The 21,314-nt window shown below is 42.1% G+C and overlaps 1 protein-coding gene across 3 annotated transcripts in view; it reads left to right on the top strand.

Moving 5' to 3' along the window:
- The window catches only part of kcnj3a (potassium inwardly rectifying channel subfamily J member 3a), a 282,475-nt gene that overhangs the window by 70,948 nt on the left and 190,213 nt on the right, over positions 1–21,314 (top strand). The window contains exon 3 of one of the 3 annotated variants that reach the window (XM_041201290.1): positions 12,347–12,441. The exons of the other annotated variants lie outside the window; for them this stretch is intronic. Coding sequence (XP_041057224.1) covers positions 12,347–12,426 — 80 coding nt within the window. The 3' untranslated portion in view covers positions 12,427–12,441. The remainder of the gene's footprint in view (positions 1–12,346; positions 12,442–21,314) is intronic. 3 annotated transcript variants of the gene reach the window in all.

Here is a 21,314-nt window from a genome sequence, read left to right as displayed (position 1 = left end):
GCAAGCAAAAGAGGAACAGCGAGGTACTCGTGTCCAGATAAATCTTTAAAAATGGAAGGCTAAGTTGATCAAGCTGTAAAACAAAAAGCACATGTAATTTAGTTTAATAGAGTTATAGAATACAAAAGCAAAACACCTAAAAGTAAACATACCATTGCTTAATCCCTAATTAGAATATTGTGCCCAGTTTTGGGCATTCTAGTTTAGGAAGGATCTCAAAGCCTTGGAGAGCCTGCTGAAGATATTTGTCAAGCTAGTCCCAGAGGTGATAAGCTATTGATATGAAAAGGGAGATGAGAAACTCTTTACTGGATCACTACAATAGAGAAGAGCAAAAGGAAATCAGCTAAAGGTGTAGAAAGTTATGAAAAGTTTGAATAAGGTAAATCAGGAACAAACATTTTCATTGGTCAGTGAGTTGGTAACTAAAGGACATAATTTTAAGATAAGGACAAAAGAAACAAAGGGGAAGATTAGCAAATGTTTTTCACATGGGGAGTTGTTAGAGCATGGGATCATCCATCAGGAACAATGGTAGAAGTGGAACCTATAATACCATTTGAAATGTAATTGGTTAAACATCTGGTAAAGAAAAAGACAAAAAGGAATGGGACTGTGTTTAGCTCTTTAAATTGCAAGGGCCAAATGGGTTTTTTCCACGCTACAAACTCTTCCTAAATGTGTGTCTGTAAAAACTAAATGAACTCTGCTTTTTAAAAAAACACTTGTGGTCAGAGATGGAAATCTCTGGGAGATGGAAACTGGGGGAGGCGATGGCATAGTGGTATTGTTGCCGGATTAGTAATCCAGAGACCCAGGCTAAGGCTCTGGTTTAAATCCCGCCACGGCAGATGGTGGAATTTTAATCTGAAATTGAAAGTCTAATAATGACCATGAAACCATTGTCAATTGTTGTAAAATCCCATCTGGTTCACTGATGCCCTTTAGGGAGGGAAATCCGTTGTCCTTACCTGGTCTGACCTATATTTGACAGCAATGTGGTTGACCCTTAAAATGCCCTCACTCAGTTGTAACAAACCACTACAAAGCCTTAAAAAAGGAATGAAACCAGACAGACCACCCAGCATTGACCTAGGCACTGGAAATGAAATGAAATGACAGTGGCAATCACAGCCCTGTTGATCCTGCAAAGTCCTCCTTACTAACATCCGGAGTGTTGAAATTGGGAGAGCTGTCTCACAGACTAGCCTGACGTAGTCATCCTCATGTCCTGCACTCCACCATCAACATCCCTGGGTATGTCCTATTCCACCAGCAGGACAGACCCGGCAGAGGTGCCAGTACAGTGGTATACAAGTGGGAGGGAATTGTCTTGGGAGTCCTTAACATAGACTATGGACCCCATGATGTCTCATGGCATCAGGTCAAACATGGGCAAAGAAACCTCCTGCTGATTACCATGTGCTGCCCTCCCTCAGCTGGTGAATCAGTGCTCCTCCATGTTAAACACAACTTGGAGGAAGCACTGAGGGTGGCAAGGGTGCAGAATGTACTCTGGGTAGCTCGGTAGCACTGCTACTGACCGAGCTGGCCAAGTCCTAAAGGACATAGCTGCTAGACTGGGTCTGTGGCAGATAGTAAGTGAACAAACAAGAGGGAAAAACATAACTTGACCTCATCCTCACCAATCTGCCTGCCGCAAATGCAAATCTGCCCATGACAGTATCTGTAGGAGTGACCACCACAAAATCAGTGTGGAGACGAAGTCCCGCCTTCACATTGAGGATACCCTCCAGCGTGTTGCATTGCACTACCACCGTGCTAAATGGGATAGATTTAGAAAAAATCTAGCAAGGCAAGAATGGGCATCCATGAGGTCCTCTCGGCCATCAGCAGCAGAGGAATTGCACTCAAACACAACCTATAACCTCATGGCCCAGTATATTCCCCACTCTACCATTACCATCAAGCCAAAAGATCAACGTTAATTCAATGAAGAGTGCAATAGGGCATGCCAGGAGCAGCACCAGGCATACCTAAAAATGAAGTGTCAACTTGGTGAAGCTATAACTCAGGACTACTTGCCTGCCAAGCAGCGCAAGCAGCAAGTGATAGAGCTAAGCGATCCCACAACCAACAGATCAGATCTAAGCTCTGCAGTCCTGCCGCATCCAGTTGTGAATGGTGGTGGACAATTGAACAACTGGAGGAGGAGGCTCCACAAATCCCCATCCTCAATAATGAAGCAGCTCAGCACAGTAGTACAAAAGATAAGGCTGAAACATGCACAGCAATCTTCAGCCAGAAGTGCCGAGTGGATGATCCATCTTTTCCTCCTCCGGAGGTCCCCAGCATCACAGATGCCAACCTTCAGCCAATTCAATTCACTCCACGTAATATCAAGAAACGGCTGAAGGCACTGGATACTGCAAAGACTATAGGCCCTGACAACATTCCGGCAATAGTACTGAAGACTTGTGCTCCAGAACTTGCCGCACCCCTAACCAAACTGTTCCAGTAGAGCTACAACCCTGACAGCTACCTGGGAAGGGGGAAAATTGCCCAGCTATGTCTTGTACACAGAAAGCAGGACAAATCCAACCAGGCCAATTACCACCCCTTCAGTCTACTCTCAATCATCAGTAATGTATTGGAAAGGGTCAATAATAGTGTTATCAAGTGGCACTTGCTTAGCAATAACCTCTCACTGATGCCCAGTTTGCATTCTGCCAGGGCCACTCAGTTCCTGACCTCATTACAACCTTGGTTCAAGCATGGACAAAAGAACTGAGCTCCCGAGGTGAGGTAAGAGTGACTGTCCCTGACATCAAGGCAGCATTTGACTGAGTGTGGCATCAAGGAACCCTGGCAAAACTGGAGTCAATGGGAATCAGGGGGTAAACTCTCTACTGGTTGGAGTCATATCTAGCACAAAGGAAGATGGTTGTGGTTGTTAGAGGTCAGTCATCTCAGCTCCAGGACATCACTGCATGATTACCTCAGCGTAGTGTCCTAGGCCCAACCATCTTCAGCTACTTCATTAATGACCTTCCTTCCATCATAAGGTCAGAAGTGGGGATGCTCGCTGATGATTGCATAATATTGAGCAACATTCACGACTCCTCAGAAACTGAAGCAACCCATGTCCAAATGCAGCAAGACCTGGACAATATCCAGGCTTGGACTGACAAGTGGCAAGTAACATTCGTGCCACACAAGTGTAAGGCAATGACCAACAAGAGAGAATCCAACCATCGCCCCTTGATGTTCAATGGCATCACCATCACTGAATCCCCCACTATCAACGTCCTGGGGGTTACCATTGATGAGAAACTGTACTGGACTAGCCACATAAATGCTGTGGCCATAAGAGCAGGTCAGAGGCTTGGAATCATGTGACGAGTTACTCACCTCCTGACTCCCCAAAGCCTGTCCATCATCTACAAAGCTCAAGTCAAGAGTGTGATGGAATACACCCCACTTGCCTGGATGAGTGCAGCTCCTACAACACTGAAGAAGCTGGACACTGTCCAGGACAAAGCAGCCCCCTTGATTGGCACCACATCCACAAACATTTACTTCCTTCACCATCGATGCACAGTAGCAGCAGTGTGTACCATCTACAAGATGCACTGCAGGAATTCACCAAGGCTCCTTAGACAGCACCTTCCAAACCCACGACTACTACCATCTAGAAGGACAAGGACAGCAGACAGATGGGAACACCACCACCTAAAGGTTCTCCTCCAAGTCATTTACCATCCTAACTTGGAAATATATCCCCGTTCCTTCACTGTTGCTGGGTCAAAATCCTGGAACTCCCTTCCTAACAGCACTGTGGGTGTATCTGCACCACATGGACTGCAGCAGTCCAAGACGGCAGCTCACCACCACCTTCTCAAGGGCAATATGGATGGGCAATAAAAATGCTGGCTCAGCTAGCGAAGCCCACATCCTGTGAATGAATAAAAAACAATGAATTTCCACAGAGCAGCTGACAAGTTTCCATGTGTTAGTTGATCAACTGAAAGTTTATTTTTCAAATTTTCCTGACATATAAGTTAACTCTCACAATGGAAAAACAACATTGAGCTCTAAGTTCAAATCAGAGTCCACGGTAAATATTCCAAAATTGCATGGATCATGCATGCCAACCATCACATTTTAAGCTGGCATTAGTGTTTTGCAAGAATACTCAACTTGTTCGTTGCCACTGTTGTTTCAGAACCTGGTGCCTCCACCACCCCCCCTGCTCCCCGGTCCTGTTTCCTTTTTAACATCCTTGTTAGGTTTTTTCTAGTTTGGGTCTGGGTGTTCACGAGCATCTGATGGTAGTGCTCTGGGTATGCTACCTCTAACAGTTATGTGGCTTCTGATGAGCTGTGAGGGGTAGTGCAGATTCAAGTGTGCTTCTGCAATTGAAGGAGCCAATGCCCGCAAGCTGCTGGAGAAAACTGCTCGCACTATGCAAATATCTCTGACTGCATGGTTAGATGTCTTTACAGCTTTTAACCCTTTAGGTTAGGATGGTAAATGACTTGGAGGAGAACTTTTAGGTGGTGGTGTTCACATCTGTCTGCTGTCCTTGTCCTTCTAGTTGGTAGTAGTCGTGGGTTTGGAAGGTGCTGTCTAAGGAGCCTTGGTGAATTCCTGCAGTGCATCTTGTAGATGGTACACACTGCTGCTACTGTGCATCGATGGTGAAGGAAGTAAATGTCAATGGCCACTTCCACAATCCAGGGGTCAAATGGTTCTGCTTTGGGCATATTGACAAATCTATTTTCATGTGTTATATGATCAATTGAGAGTTTATTTTCCAGATTTTCCTGATATATAAATTAATCCCCATGATGAAGAAACAACGTTGAGTTCTGAGTTCAAACCGGTGTCCAAGGAAAATATTCCAAAGTTGCATGGATCATGCATGCCAACCTTTATATTTTTAAGCTAAGTCTTTCAGTATTTTGCAAAAATAGTCAACTTTTTTGTTGCCACTGGTGTTTCCAACTAATCATTGTTTTTGAAAGTACAACTAGAGCCTATTAGAACCAGATTGGCTGTAACGCAAATTTGAAGCAATTAAAGATCACTTCTCAGGTTTGGGTGCACAAACTTGAAACAGAAAATTTTACTATGAACTCCTGGCTTCTGAGAGTCACAGTTAATGTTATTTAGTGTTTGTACCAAAGAAGTTGTAACAGCTGCTATTGTCTTAGATGAAGTTATTTTGAATATTCTGCAACTGTTTTTGAGCTAATGTGACGTTTCCTGGTGTGCATATATTATTTTGCTTTATTTGATAATTTGGACACTATACTTGTGTAATTGCATTGCAGACACAGATCCTGCTCTGTCTCCCATGAGAGACTCCGGGAATCTCAGGGCAGCATAAAAGAGGTGAAGATTTAGCAGATTCTATTGTCATCTGTGTAAGGTTAAGTAACAGCACAGATCAAGGATTGAACCCGGAACCATACTGATCCATATAGCTCATTTATTCACTTGAGAAGCTTACTGTGTCACCAGGGGAGCACTTATTCCAGCACTACTGAAACTAGAAAGGACTTTAGGAAATTCCACAATTGCTGTGCACTTTTTCTACTGATTGGCATACATCTGTTTCATAAACAGATACAGAATACTAGAATGCTTTCTGGGTTGAAGCTGCTATTAGTCACATTATCGAACACATGTCCATATCCTGATGAAAAATTGTTTTAACCAAACCATTATCTTAGCTCATGTTAAGTTAATAGAAGTGCCAATAGTAATATTAGGTGCTGGTTGGCAATCAATTGTTTAATGCAAAGTAATACTGAAATTTCCCAGTCTATCTGTCATTTGATAATGAAAATAATCTAGAAAGCCTACATGTTAATTTTTTGCTGTAAAATGGAAAAGAAAGACTTTAATTAATGCAGCACTGTTACAACCAGGTGATGAGGGGTTGAATGGCTCCCTTCTTTTCCCTCTGCTCGTTTGACTGTAACAGGTTTTTTGTTTAAAAAGGTTACCCTTGTCCACTCATGCGCACTGAACTATTGACAGACTGTGATCACAAAAGAACCAATCGGACAGGTTTTTTTGAGTTTAACAAAGAAAGAGGTTAGTTTATACGTAAAACCGATCTAAGTAAAATAATAAGATATGCTCTGACTTCCGCACGCGTACGTACACACAGACTCAAAGTCTAAAGACACAAATAGATTATAGAGCGGGGGAAGATAGATTGGCCAAATTAGAGTCTGTAAGAAATGAAACAAGTTTCAGTTTGCAGCTTGGAGTCTCTACTGGTTGTAGGCAGCATCTGGACGTTTCGCTTTCAGTGGCAAGGCAGTTAATGAGAGGGCCCTTGACTGTGTCCGGCCCGTCTCCTGCGCATCCACCCTCACACCTTCCTCTCCCTCCCAGAAACATGATAGAGTCCCCCTTGTCTTCACTTATCACCCCACCAGCCTCTGCATTCAAAGGACCATCCTCCGCCATTCCTGCAACTCCAGCATGATGCCACCACCAAACACATCTTCCCTTCACTCCCACCTTGGCGGCATTCCGCAGGGATCATTCCCTCTGGGACACCCTGGTCCATTCCTCCATCACCCCATACACCTCAGCCACCTCCCACGGCACCTTCCCATGCAACCGCAGAAGATGCAACACCTGCTCCTTTACTTCCCCTCTCCTCACCATCCAAGGGCCCAAACACTCCTTTCAAGTGAAGCAGCATTTCACTTGCACTTCACTCAATTTAGTCTACTGTATTCATTGCTTCTAACGCGGTTTCCTCTACATTGAAGAGACCAAACGCAGACTGGGTGATTGCTTTGCAGAACACCTTCGGTCTGTCCGCAAGCATTACCCAGACCTCCCTGTCGCTTGCCATTTCAACACTCCGCCCTGCTCTCATGCCCACATGTCCGTCCTTGGCCTGTTGCATTGTTCCAGTGAAGCTCAATGCAAACTGGAGGAACAGTACCTCATCTTCCGACTAGGCACTTTACAGCCTTCCGGACTGAATATTGAGTTCAACAATTTTAGATCATGAACTCTCTCCTCCATCCCCACCCCCATTCTGATTTTTTGCCCAATAATTTATATAGATTTTTCTTTTCCCACCTTTTTCCATTATTTTTAAATGTATTTCCATCCATTGTTTTATCTCTACCTTTTAGCCTTTTTTGATTCCTTCACCCCACCCCACCCCCACTAGAGTCATCTGTACCTTGCTCATCCTGCTTTCAACCCTTAATTAGCACATTCCTTAGATAATATCACCACCTTCAGCACCTCTTTGTCCTTTTGTCTATGACATCTTTTGACCATCTCCACCTATCACTGGCCCTCTATCCATCTCTACTTGTCCCACCCCCCTTAAACCAGCTTATATTTCACCTCTCTTCTATTTTTACTTAGTTCTGTTGAAGAGTCATACGGACTCGAAACGTTAACTGTGTTCCTCTCTGCAGATGCTGCCAGACTTGCTGAGTTTTTCCAGGTATTTTTATTTTTATTTTTGATTTCCAGCATCCGCAGTATTTTGCTTTTATTTTAGCAAGACAGATAAAGCTGGAGCTGGGTTTTCTTTCCTTTTAGAAATGCAGCTGAGGAATTGAATTCTTTCTTGTTACAACTTGATGAGGATATGTGCCAGGACTTGCCCTTTCTTTCCCAGTCTTTGATTTACCCAACAGGTGTTTAAAAAAATTTATAAGGATGAAGGTGTTAATTCGGTGTTAGTACTTAACCATTTATGTGCTAATTGCAAATAACTCAGTCTGACAGGCATTCTTGAGTTTAAACACAAAGGAGTTAGCTTTTATTGAGCTAAAAACCCACCCAAGTAAGACCATAAGACGAAAAGACGTAGGAGCAGAAGTAGCCCATTCGGACCATCGAGTCTGCTTGCCATTCAATGAGATCATGGCTGATCTAATAATCCTCAACTGCACTTTCCTGCCTTTTCCCTATTACCCTTTATTCCCTTACTGATTAAAAATCTGTCTATCTCAGCCTTGAATATACTTAAAGACCCAGCCTCTACAGCACTCTGTGGTAAAGAATTCCACATATTAACAGCCCTCTGAGAGAAGAAATTCTTCCTCATCTCTGTCTTAAAAGGGTGCCCCTTACTCTGAGATTATGCCTTCTGGTCCTAGACTCACCCATAAGGGGAAACAGCCTCTCAGCATCTAGCCTGTCAAGCCCCTAAGAATCTTATATGTTTCACTAGGATCACCTCTCATCCTTCTAAACTCCAATGAGTACAGGCCCAGCCTACTCAACCTCTCCTCATAAGAAAATCCCTCCATCCCCAGGATCAACCTATTGAACCTTCTGTGGACTGCCTCCAATGCCAGTATATCTTTCCTTAGATAAGGGGACCAAAACTGTTCACAGTATTCTAGGTGTGGTCTAATTAGTGCCTTGTATAGTTTGAGCAAGACTTGCCAATTTTTGAAAATACCATTACCTTTGAAATAAAGGCCAACATTCCATTTGCCTTATCTATTACCTGCTGAACTTGTATGCTAGCTTTTTGGGATTCATGCACAAGGCCCCCTAAATATCCCTGCGCTGCAGCTTTCTTCAGTCTTTCTCCATTTACCTATTAGTCAACTCCTTTATTCTTGCTGCTAAAGTGCATAACCTTGCATTTTCCCTGTCTATATGCCTCTGTAGACTCTTTGTGTCATCCTCACCACTTGCCTTCCCACCTATTTTTGTGTCATCTGCAAACTTGGCGATAGTACATTGTTCTTGGTAGTTTCTACAGTCAGAAAGTCTAGTGGTCAATTGTCTTACGGTCTTATTTATGGGGAAAAGGGAGGAAAGTGGAGTTGAGGATTATCAGATCAGACATGATCTCATTGAATGGCAGAGCAGACTTGATGGGCCGAATCTGCTCCTCTATCTTGGTCATTGTCCTTATGTTTTATAGAGTGTGTAGACAATGGCAGGTGTGAACTTAGGGGCCTGAAGCTATGTTTCCTGGCAAATACACGTTCAGAAGTTTCCAGACTTGGACAATTTGTAGGTCAGGTAACTTTTACAGTCATTTTAAAGTCAGTGCCTTTACTTGGCAAAAACCCTTTTAAAGCATTTCAATATATATCTGACCAGCCAATGAAATTAAAGATTAATAGTCCACATTGAACACAACACGTCATCATGGCATTCTTTAAAAAGAATCTGCCTACTGCAGAATAGAGTCAAATTAATAATCTTGTTAGTTGGTTTGAGAGAGAGCGAGGGGCCAGGACCATCACTTAGTTCAGCCGCTGCTCCAGTTCTTCTGAGAGACACATGTTCTTAAATCACAGAAAAACTCTGGCCTGGTCATGCAACCTCTCCCCAACTGCCAGTAACTCCAATGTAATTATATATTCTGAGCATTACTCAATCAACTCGTCTGGAGAGCTATCTGAAAAATCAAGGTCTTTTTGTCCATTTCCACAAACCATGGGTCCAATGATTCTGCTTTGGGCATATTGACAAATCCTATTTCTTGGGTGGTTGTGGGTTGTAGCCTACTTTTAAACCCCTGTAAGCTTTCTGGGTTCACCTCCTGCACCTTATCTTCAGTGAGTTTCAAAACTATAATGCTGGGTGTGGGGAGTTTTGAATTTTGAACTTTCCCATTTGATTCACCCATGGCTAATTCCACACGGATTTCACTGGTATGTCCCTTGTGGCTTTCATAAGTGGTTTTTGTTTTTTACCTTCACTTCTCCTTTTGCCTTGGGAAAGCATCTTCCCCTAAGCTGTCCCATGTCCTTTGGGACAAAACTGTCCTCAGGTGGCTGTCCAGCTCCTGCTACACTGCCCAGTGGTTCTTTGATTAGGTGAAGCATCTCCCTCACTTTCTGTTTGTCTGCTCGGGGACTTCCCTGGTTCCTATTTAAATCTGGGAAAAAGGTCTCAGCCAGTCATATTGCGGGTTCATTCCCTTCAACCCTTGCTGTTCCCTGTTTTGCATTTTTGCTTTTCCCTGGTGCTGTCTGGCCCATTTTAAATTCAACAGGCTCTACCCTGGCCTTTTAAAATATTTCAGGATCTATCCAGGTCCCTTTTAGCTCTGTGGCTATTCTTTAGCTTCTTCAACCTTACGTGCTCTATCGACTCCTGTGGGAACTTTGAATCTCCCTCAATCCACTGCACTTGTACAGAAGTTTGTTGTTTTCCTCCCAGTCTTTCCAATCTCCTTGGACTGCCCTGGCTCTTTAGGGGTGCTGCCTTCCAACCTGCCAAGTCATTTCTTAAAAAAAAAGGCCACTATTGAAAGGGCAAGCTTGGTATCACATCCACCAATACTAGCCTTGTAACTGGCCTGCTTTGTAGGTAAATTTTCACTCAAGGCACCTCTGCACATTCCCTTAACCAGTACACTGGTATACACTTGGCTCTCAGGCAGAGAACGGCCAATTCCTGCCACTTGCAGAGTCCGCAAACAGCCAATATCTCAGAGAATGCTGATCTCCTTCTCTAGCTCTTTTGAAAAACTAGGGTCCATTTCTCTCTTAAATACAATTTAAAAAAAATTATTCATTCACAGGATGTGGGCTATATTTATTGCCCATCCCTGGTTTCTCTTGAGAAGCTGGTGGTGAATAGCCTTCTTGAACCGCTGCAGTCCACACGGTTATAGGTAGACCCACAATGCTGTTAGGAAGGGAGTTTCAGGATGGGTTTTTACAACAATCAACAGTGGTTTCATGGTCACCATTAGACTTTTTATTCCAGATTTTTAAAAATTGAATTAATCTACCATGGTGACATTCAAACCCGGGTCCCCAGAGCATCAGGCTGGATCTCTGGATTACTAGTCCAGCAATAATACCACTACACCATCACCTCCCCTTGTAGGTATTCTGGCCTCAGTCACATTTGAACACAGGCTCATTACTTTCATGGCCATGGACACTGTCTTGACTATAGTGCCTCCTGTGGGTCTTTTTACATGCCAGAAGTTCTCTATCAGGTAGCCTGGCTTACGACACAGAAAACATGGAGCCATTTCCTACCTTTTTTCCACCTTGTTTCCTTCTTTCAAAAGTTGGGGATTGATCTGAATTTCGTTCATTACTCTCCTTTTCTCTTGAGCCTGCCTCGGTTTCATTTACCTCTATCCTATCCCTCCCTACCCATTTAAGAATGACCAGACCCCAATTTACTTTGAGTTGTGGGTCTGTGGGTTAACTCATAGTCATCTGTTATGAGGGCTGCCTGTCTGGCTCTTAAAGCTTTTTGTTCCTCCACATTGGTTTAAAGGAAAGGGGAAATAAATTGTTAAACCCCTGGAGGAGAATTACATCTCTGAAGCTTTTGTAAGTGGACTCTACTCAAATGCCCATACCCATTGGTCAAAAGCAAGTTGCTTAACCCTTTCAAACTCAGTGTAAGTTTCTTCGGACTGTTTTTGGAGAGTTCGGACTCTGACTGTACCCTTCAGATACCAGCTTATATGCACTTAAGATAGCAATTTTGGTCACTTCATAATTTGATGACCTCTCGTTGGATAATAGGGAATAAACCTCATGGGTGTTTTCTACTAATTTGTTTTGCATTAGCAGGGTCCGGCGGTCCGCTGGTCACTTCAGCTGTTTTGCAAGCTTCTCAAATGAGATGAAAAATGCTTCCACCTCCCACTCATCAAATCTTGGGATCAGCTGGGAGAACTTACAGAGCTCACCACTCAGTCCTGAGCTAGGGGCAGTACCCTCACGAGCGGTATCTTTGCTGGGTACAGTGGGTCTTTACCTACTCAGCTTGAGCTGCCTTAATTGGAATTCTCCCTTCTCCCTCTGTTCTTATCTCTCTGTCTTCTCTTTCTTCTTTCCCTCTTTCTCCATAAGGTTGGAATGTGAAATATATAGTAAGGTAAAACAGTGTTGGCCATCCTGATCTAGTTTGACATCAACTTTAGTTGGTTTCAAAAAGATCTATCTTTTTAAAAGTCCAATTCCTGTTTCCAGCTGATGAATTAAAAATTAATATTTGACATAAGCATAACTTTGTGATAGCACCTTTCACAACTACCAGATGCTTCAAAGCACTTTGCAGCCAATGAACTACATTTGAAGTGTAATCACTGTTGTAATGTAGAAAATGTGACAGCCGTTTCGCACACAGCAAACTTCTACATACAGCAGTGATAATGACCAGATAATTAGTTTTTTTGTGATGTTGAGTGAGGGATAAATATTGGCCAGGACATGGGGGATAGCTCCCCTGCTCGGCCTTAAAATAGTGACATGGGATTGTTCAAATCTACCTGAGAGAGCAGATAAGACCTAGGTTTACCACTTCATCTGAATGATGATGTCTCTGGCAATGCATTACTCCCTCAGTATTACACTGGATTGTCAGCCTTGATTTTTGTACTCAGGTTGTGGAGAGGGACTTGGACTCAGAATCCTATCGGAGGCAAGAGTACGATCAACTGAGCCACAGCTGACACTGAAATAGCACTAGAATAAGAAGGTATTTGTTTTTTAATACATGATCTCTTTAAAGCACCTTTAACTTTTTAAATCATGCTTACTTGCCTTTTAAAATCTTTCATTATTGCACATTATAAAATAATTTTCTGGGCATATATAAATGCAAATATATATGTCGTTGAAATTATGAAGCAATGAAATAATTGATCCAATTATGTTTCTAGAATTGCTGTTGCTATGCATTTCAGTAAGTCATTTATTAATAGGTCCTCTTGTGCATTCTTATAATGTACACAAACAATAGGAAATGTTAGAAAATTTTAAGTGGAATTATAAAATTTAAGCCTTTATTAAACACAGTCAAAATAGTGGCCATTTCTTTTTAAACTTTGGAAACAAACTTTTCCACGGGCTTAAACAAAAAAAATGTTTCACCTTTATTATTTTGGAACAGACGAGTGTTTGGCTTTTATTTATACTGTATGTTTAACAACTGATGCTGGAGGTTGTTAATCGCTTCACATATCTCGACTCTACAATCATCAGCAATCTGTCACTTGATTCTGAAATCATCACGTGCGTTGCAAAAGCTGCAGCTCTTAGGTCAAGCTGAGTAGGAGACTGTGGAACAATAGCGTAGGGTGGCTGAGTTGTACTATTAATGATAGAGTTGATCTGCAGACACTTCTTGGGTGGAAACTTTAAGTTTATTTACAATATACTCAGCAGCAACTACACGTGTGCTTTCAACTCCAACTCTATCACTACACTGACTGCTGAGGTAGCTCGCGCTACTCTCCTATTGGTTACTACAGATCATGTGATTTTCCTGAAAAAGTTTTATTCTTAAAGGTGCATTACACACTAAATAAAATCATAAGTCCTACATTCCTCTCCCTTTAACTCAGCTATACATATACTTACAAGTACATATTTTTCAAGACAGCATCCTATTTACATTGGGTAAGGAATTTACAAGTTCAGTCTTTCAGGTGGTTTCCTGGTATGTGTGGAATGTCACAGCTCCACAACTTCAGGATCTTTGTCAGGAACCTCCTTTTCTGGAGTTGCCTGAACATCAGGTGCTTTGGTGGGCACTTGCAGTTCTGTATCCTCAACTCTAACAGAAACATCAGATATGTCAGCCCTGAATTGAGTATCCTCAAGAGGAAATGCAGATCTGGTCATGATCACTGGTGGATCTTAATGATTTATCTCTCTCTTTTTTAAATGGTCCACATGTTTATGGATGATCCGATCTTCCATCTCCATGTGGTAAGATAAAGGCCCAGTCACCGCACATATTTCACCCCGCAACCACTTTCGTCCTTCCCAAAAGTTTTCACATATACCGACTCTCCCATGGTGAATTTCCTCTCATGACAATGCCGGTCGTGTCCAGTTTTCTGGTTTCTCTGACTGCTTTCCATCTTCTCCTCTAAATTCAGCATTATAAAACTCAATCTCGTCCTGAGACGCTGTTTCAACAATAACTCTGCAGGTGTTGAGTGAGGGGTAGCCCTGTAATGAAAAAGAAAGCATTCTTCCTTGGTTGCCAAGGAATCACCGGTTAGCCTTTTCATGCTTGTCTTGAACGTTTGAACCACCCTTTCGGCCAGTCAGTTTGAGCAAGGATGGTACAGTGCAGTTTTCACATGAGTGATACCGTTGAGGCTGATAAACCATTGAAACTCAGTACTCGTAAATGTCATGCTGTTATCGGAAAAAACTACTTCTGGTAGTCCGTGAATGGCAAAACTCTGACGTAGTTTCTTAATTATAGTAGCTGACGCTGGTGGCTTCACCTCATATACGTCTAACCATTTTGAATGAGCATCGACAATGAGGGGATATATTGTTCCCAGGAAAGGTCCAACATAATGTGTAACCGCATCCAGGGTCTACCAGGCCGCTCCCATGAGAGTAACAGAACTGTCACTGGCAACGTTCGCAATGCTGGCATTGCACACAGAGCTTTACTAAACTGTCTTTTTGGCCATCCATCCCTGGCCACCAAAGAGAGCTGCGTGTTATGGTCTTTATTAGGGAAACACCTTGATGGGCACTGTGTAGTTCAGTTAAAAGTAGCTCCCTTCCCTTTGGAGGAACTATCATTCATGCTTCCCACAATAAGATGCCGTCCTGGTTGGTTATTTCATGCCTTCTGTTGAAGTACTGTTTCATTTTGTCAGGTATGGACTCCTATGACTAACCATGAGTAATTGTTCTTGTACTTGAGATTGGACTGGGTCCCGACTTGTCCAGTCTCTGATCTGTCGAGCACACACCGGCGAGGAATCTAAGAAATTTAACAGTAAAACAAGTTCCTGTGAAACTGGGATGTGCTCATCATTTTCTTGTAAAGGCAAACGACTAAGGGCATCGGTGTTTGCGATTTGATTGCCAGGCCAATGTACGAAAGTGTATTTATATGCGGCCAGAATTAAAGCCCTATTATTATTTCTGTATCTTCTTTCTAAGTGCCTCCTCCTTTCTCGTGCAGACTTTACTATCGGCCTTCTTTTTGACTTCACCGTGGGCTGGACTTCTCCCAAAATTTCACTATCTGTCTGCGACTTTTGCTTCCAAAGCCTCTTTGGCTCCATTTAGCTGATTCTTCAGCTCTTCTGTCTCTTTTTTGTATTTGTTTGCTGCCTACTGGAAAATTGAGCATTGTTGTGTTTTCTCTGCCAAATCATTCTTCAGTTTGTTCAGAGAAGTGCTGAATTCTTTCTTTTCTCTTCATAATTTTTCAGAGGTACAAACTTGATCTGAGGGAATCTTGTAGTGAAGGTCTTTCAACAGGTTTTCTTTTGCCCTTCGAAGATTGCTCACCTCGTCTCGAACTCTGTCATCAAGCAGGGTCTCTTCGGGTTCCTGCTGCTGTTCTTCCAGGTTTTGGCTTAAGACACCCTGCAATTCTTCAGGTTGTTGAGTCCATACACACTCCTTTTTCAAAACAGGAATGTTTCCAACTTCCTTTTGGAATCTCAGTGGCTAATTAAGGTTGATTTCATCTAGTCAATTTTGCCCCAGAAGGCTTGATCCTCTGCCTCTCAATACTAGCACTGGTAGCTTTGCTGAGTGGTTTCCATAATGGACAGTTACTCTGCTTATGCCTTTTACTTGAATATCTTCACCTGTATATGTTTTTAGTTTGACAGCTGTTTCTTCTAAACCTAATGGATGTCCACTATTATTTAACTATCTGAAGGTATGTTCCCCAATTACTGTAGTGAAAGCTCCCGTGTCTGCTTCCATTCTAGCAGCTTTCCCAATTAATTTCACTGTGACAAATATCGGTTCTGTCTTTCTAGCTTTCAGATTAAACAATGAGTGAATGTCTGAATTTGTTGTTTCAGGCTCTTCTACATTGTAGATTTTATTGGGCTTCTTCTTTTGTTTACAAGCCAGCTTGAGTCTTTCCTTGCACTGCCCCATCAAATGTCCATGTGACAATAGTAGCAATCATTTTTTTAAACTGCCAATCGCTAAAAGACTGCTTGTTTCCACTTCCATTAAACTTATTCTTCAATTTCGCTGGTAAGTTATTTTTCTTTATTTTCGGCTAGTGGGGGTTGTTTCCCGCTTCTCGTCAGAGCCTCGCTTTCTCACGTCTCTTTTGGTTGAGGTTTCCCACCTGATCTAGAGGACGGCACCATATTGATTGTGCATCTTCTACTGTGCTTTCTGTGGCCCGTGCTATCTCTAGTGCATCCTTGAAATCCAGATTCACTTCGAACAATAATGTTTTCTGAATAGAGTCTTCTTTCACACCACACACTAAACGATCTCTGAACATGTCTTTCAGAGTAGTACCAAACTCACAATGTCCTGTTAGCTGCTTCAGATTTGCCACGTAACATGCAATTGTCTCATCCGGGGCTCTTTTTTGCGAAGTAAACCTGAACCTCTGCATCGTGATTGAAGGCTTGGGTTGAAAGTGACCCTTCACAAGGTCCACAAATTCATCAAAATTTTTTGAACCTGGGGCACTGGGTGCCGTAAAACATCGAATCAAGCTATAGGTTTTGTTCCCACAAGTACTCAAGAGGATCACTCGCCTCTTCTCTTCCCCTATTATCTTGTTTGCTTGAAAAAAGAATGTGAAGTGTTCTATGAATTGAGACCAATTGCCTGGCTAATTCAAAAGGATCAATTCTCCCGAACTTTGGTATTTTGAGAGGGGATAACTTCTTCAATTCTAACGGAGCTTGCTACTTACAATCACTGGGCGAGGTACAGTGCTGACTCCTTTCTAACTTGATTTCTTCTGTTCAATTCTATCCCAACCTCATCACTAGTTTGTTGTAGGGTGGCCAAATTGTACTATTAATGATCGAGTTGATCTGCAGACACTTCTTTGGTGGAAATTTTTAAGCTTATTTATAATATACTGAGCAGCAATTACATGTGTGCTTTCAACTCCAACCCTATCTCTACACTGACTCCAACTCTATCTCTACACTGGCTGCTGAGGTAGCCCACGCCACTCTCCTATTGGTTACTACAGATCATGTGATCTTCCTTAACAAATATTTTTCTTAAAGGTACATTACACACTAAATAAAACCATAATTACTATGAATAGCAACCTGACTGAGAGCACCAAACTGCAAGCCCTGCATCCTCAGTGCACTCTTCTATAATAGTGTGACCTGGACAACATATGCTAGGCAGGAGAAATGGCTGAACATTTTCCACCTTTGCTATCTCAGAAGTATCTTCAGCATCTTGAGGCAGGACAAAGTTAACCACTCAAAGGTCCTGGAACATGCTAATTCTATCAGCATACACTCATTGTTAAGCCAACAAAGTCTGTGCTGTCTTGGCCACACTAACTGGATGGATGATGGCTGTATACTCAAAGACCTTCTGTACGGTGAACCGGCCACTGGGCATGACCTGCTGGGCATTCATACCTCCATTACAAGGACACCTGGAAGCTAATGTAACCACCCCCGCCCCCCCCCCGTTTAAATAGGGAGTGAGGCAAAGGACGGGAAATTACAGACTGATTAGCCTGACCTCAGTCGTTAGTAAGATTTTAGAGTCCATTATTAAGGATGAGATTTCGGAATACTTGGAAGTGCATGGTAAAATAGGGCAAAGTCAGCGTGGTTTCATCGAGGGGAGATCATGCCTGACAATTCTTTGAGGAGGTAACGAGCAGGTTAGACAAAGGAGAGCCAATGGATGTTATCTACTTGGACTTCCAGAAGGCCTTTGACAAGGTGCCACACAAGAGGCTGCTCAGTAAGATAAGAGCCCATGGTGTTAGAGGCAAGGTACTAGCATGGATAGAAGATTGGCTGTCTGACAGGAGGCAGAGAGTGGGGATAAGGGGGTTCTTCTCAAGATGGCGGTTGGTGACTAGTGGAGTTCTACAAGGGTCAGTGTTGGGACCATAACTTTTCACTTTATACGTTAATGATCTAGATGAAGGAACTGAGGACATTCTGGCTAAGTTTGCAGGTGATACAAAGATAGGTGGAGTGACAGGTAGTATTAAGGAGGCAGGGAGGCTGCAAAAGGATTTGGATAGGTTAGAAGAATGGGCAAAGAAGTGGCAGATGGAATACAACATGGGGAAGTGTGAGGTCATGCACTTTGGTAGGAAGAATAGAGACATAGACTATTTTCTAAATGGGGAGAGAATTCAGAAATCTGGAGTGCAAAGGGATTTGGGAGTCCTAGTCCAGGATTCTCTTAAGGTTAACTTGCAGGTTGAATCGGTAGTTAGGAAGGCAAATGCAATGTTGGCATTTATTTCGAGAGGACTAGGATATAAAAGCAGGGATGTGCTGCTGAGGCTTTATAAGGCTCTGGTCAGACCACATTTAGAATATTGTGAGCAATTTTGGGCCCCGTATCTCAGGAAGGATGTGCTGGCCCTGGAGAGGGTCCAGAGGAGGTTCACGAGAATGATCCCAGGAATGAAAGGCTTAACATATGAGTAACGTTTGAGGACTCTGGGTCTATACTCGATGGAGTTTACAGGATGAGGGGGTATCTGATTGAACCTTACAGAATACTGAAACGCCTGGATAGAGTGGAAGTGGGGAAGATGTTTCCATTAGTAGGAGAGACTGGGACCCGAGGGCACAGCCTCAGAGTAAAGGGAAGACCTTTTAGAACAGAGATGAGGAGAAATTTCTTTAGCCAGAGAGTGGTGAATCTATGGAATTCATTGCCACGGAAGGCTGTGGAGGCCAGGTCATTGAGTGTATTTAAGACTGAGATAGATAGGTTCTTGATTGGTAAGGGGATCAAAGGTTACGGAGAGAAGGCGGGAGAATGGGGTTGAGAAACTTATCAGCCATGATTGAATGGCGGAACAGGCGCGATGGGCCAAATGGCCTAATTTCTGCTCCCATGTCTTATGGCTTATGGTCTTGTGGAAATATGAAGATAGTGGACATTGACAATGGGAGACAATTGCTGATGGCTGTGACCTCTAGAGGCTAACTGTTTGGAGGGACATTGGAAGAGGTGAGCAGAAATAGAAAGCTCAGCTGGCTGAGAGGAGGACCTGGAGAAAATAGAAGCCAGTGAATCACACACCTTCTCAGCCCACTGTCATCCTCTTTTGCAAATGTGGCAGAGACTGCCATGCTAGAGTGGGGCTCCTGAGCCACAGCAGGCGATGTTTAATATAAAGTTGACCATTATGATGCAAACTGAGATGGAAGGCTGTCAACCAAGAATTTTCAACAAACATCTGAAGAATTTTTGTGTTCCTACATTTCTTTTTATATATTTAAGCGTCATAAATCTTCAATGATACACCCACCTTGCCCTCAGATTCTTTCTTCCTGTGTCACATTTTAAAATGCTTTGTAAGTATTTTTAAAGGGAATTCCAGTGTTAAAACTTCAAAATTTAGCTGTACACCAATTTCTAATATGGATATTACTTTCTTAAATGCCAACACTGCCCGTAACAACTATCTGTCCCACCATGAGGCAGTTATGTTTTATTTTCCTGAAAAATCAGTCAAAACTTTCTTCCAAAATCTAATGCCATTTTTCAATAACTAACATTTCGAATATTGAAAATATGGCTTTAAACAATCTCATGATTAAACATATCTAATGAATTGTCATTTGTGTATTTTATTGCTTCAGTGAAGTTTTTACTAAATGTCTTAGCTCCTTCTGAATATTCTGGTGCTAAGTGAAGCAGTGTTCAGTTTCATCACAGATTTAATAACCCTCAAAACACCTTGAAACTCTGTTGAAAGAATCTTGTTCAAAACATGCATTGAAATTTCAGTGACTGCCATTCAAAACTACCATTGTCTTTAGAAGTTCTCCCTGGTGCAATTTCTTGGTCTATCACACTCTGTAGTCTGCATTTTCTGAGAAAGTTCCTGCAGTGTCAAGCAGATTCACATAGTGAACTCCTATCTATCCGTTATCTCAACCATATGTGGAAGCAATCTTCACTGAGATCCATAATTCTTAATTCTAGCTGTTTTGAAGTCTGGATTCCTAACATCTGCATTTATCGGCTGAGGGAGGTCATTTCTACTCCTTGATGAAGCAACAACACGCATTCTATTGTACTATGCAATAACCAGGATGGTAGAATGCAAAATACATGGACCTTTGTCTCCTTCCATCTAGCAATTACTTTGTTCCATGATTCTAAATTTTTTCAGGTAGCATTATGATGATTTATTAGGAATCATGTCCCTAACCAGTGACTCTAACCCTCTCTCTGGCAACTCTCTTGCTTCCTTCTGTATGCAACATTTGGTGTACATTAATTCTGTTGACTCCAATTAATTCTTCCTGACTATGGGAAAGCACATAGCCTGTGATCCCTATTTCCTTCTGTTGGCATAACTGAGGAGCTCACTAAATAGTCATACAGCAGCAACTTGCATTTGTGTAGTATTTTTAATGTAGTAGAACATCCCGGGACACTTAACACGGGTATAAGGAAATCAAACACTAAACCAATGAAAGGGATTTGGAGGGCTGACCAAAAGTTTATGTAATGCAACATAGTGCAGAAAGCTGCCATTTTGCTATGTTGAACTTTGTGTGTGTGTTAATAAAACGGTAGCACCAAAATAGGGTCATGCCATTCATCTGCAAACTTGCAATCTTAATTTGGAGGATGAAAAATTGCTTTTACAGTTCCCTAGATGTTGAATTCTCATCTCTGATTTGCTATTTGTGTGAGGAGTTCATTGGAAATAAGATTCCTCCCCAGATGAAAAGAGGAGCAACCCAAATGCTAATATGCACATCCCGAACATCCATTTATGCCCCCTGCTTCATTCAAAAACAATGTGCCTTAACAAGGTCCAGATTAATTTGAGGGAGAGAAATGTATTGGAAAAAATAAGGTAGAAAAAAGTACTGATTAAATATAATAGTGAATAGGAGATCTTAATTACAACAAATAGACTGCACTGTTGTATTTTTGGTAACTGTACTTACCCATGATCTCCTTGCTATTATTATTTGGATTATTTTCCTATTTATACACCCTTGCCAACTGTCATAGTTAAGTCCCATCATGGTTCTTGTTGAACCAGGAAAGTGGAATATTCTGAGCAATGGATTGTTTCTCAGTCACTCCACTTTTAACACAGTTGTTGATAAGCCAACAGGAAGTGCTGTTATGCGGTAGAAATGCATCCCGCCACTGTTATCCTAAACCCTGAGATTAAATATTTTATTTCTGTTAATAACTTATGTTCTGCCAGGGATTCATAGACCAGCAGATTTTGAACCCAAGCTGGTAGTGTGGTGCCTCAACATGTGCTGCTTTGTTCAGAAATGTATTATTTAAAGTGAGTTTCACCTTTTTCCATGTTAAAAATCAAGTGGTTATGAAAGTGATGCCCTTGATCATATTTTTTTCATTATATTTAAAAGAATATATCGGTGGATATGC

The sequence above is a fragment of the Carcharodon carcharias genome, chromosome 12 (assembly GCF_017639515.1).
Source record: "Carcharodon carcharias isolate sCarCar2 chromosome 12, sCarCar2.pri, whole genome shotgun sequence".
Lineage (NCBI taxonomy): Eukaryota > Metazoa > Chordata > Chondrichthyes > Lamniformes > Lamnidae > Carcharodon > Carcharodon carcharias.
This window is presented reverse-complemented; position numbering and strand designations above follow the sequence as displayed.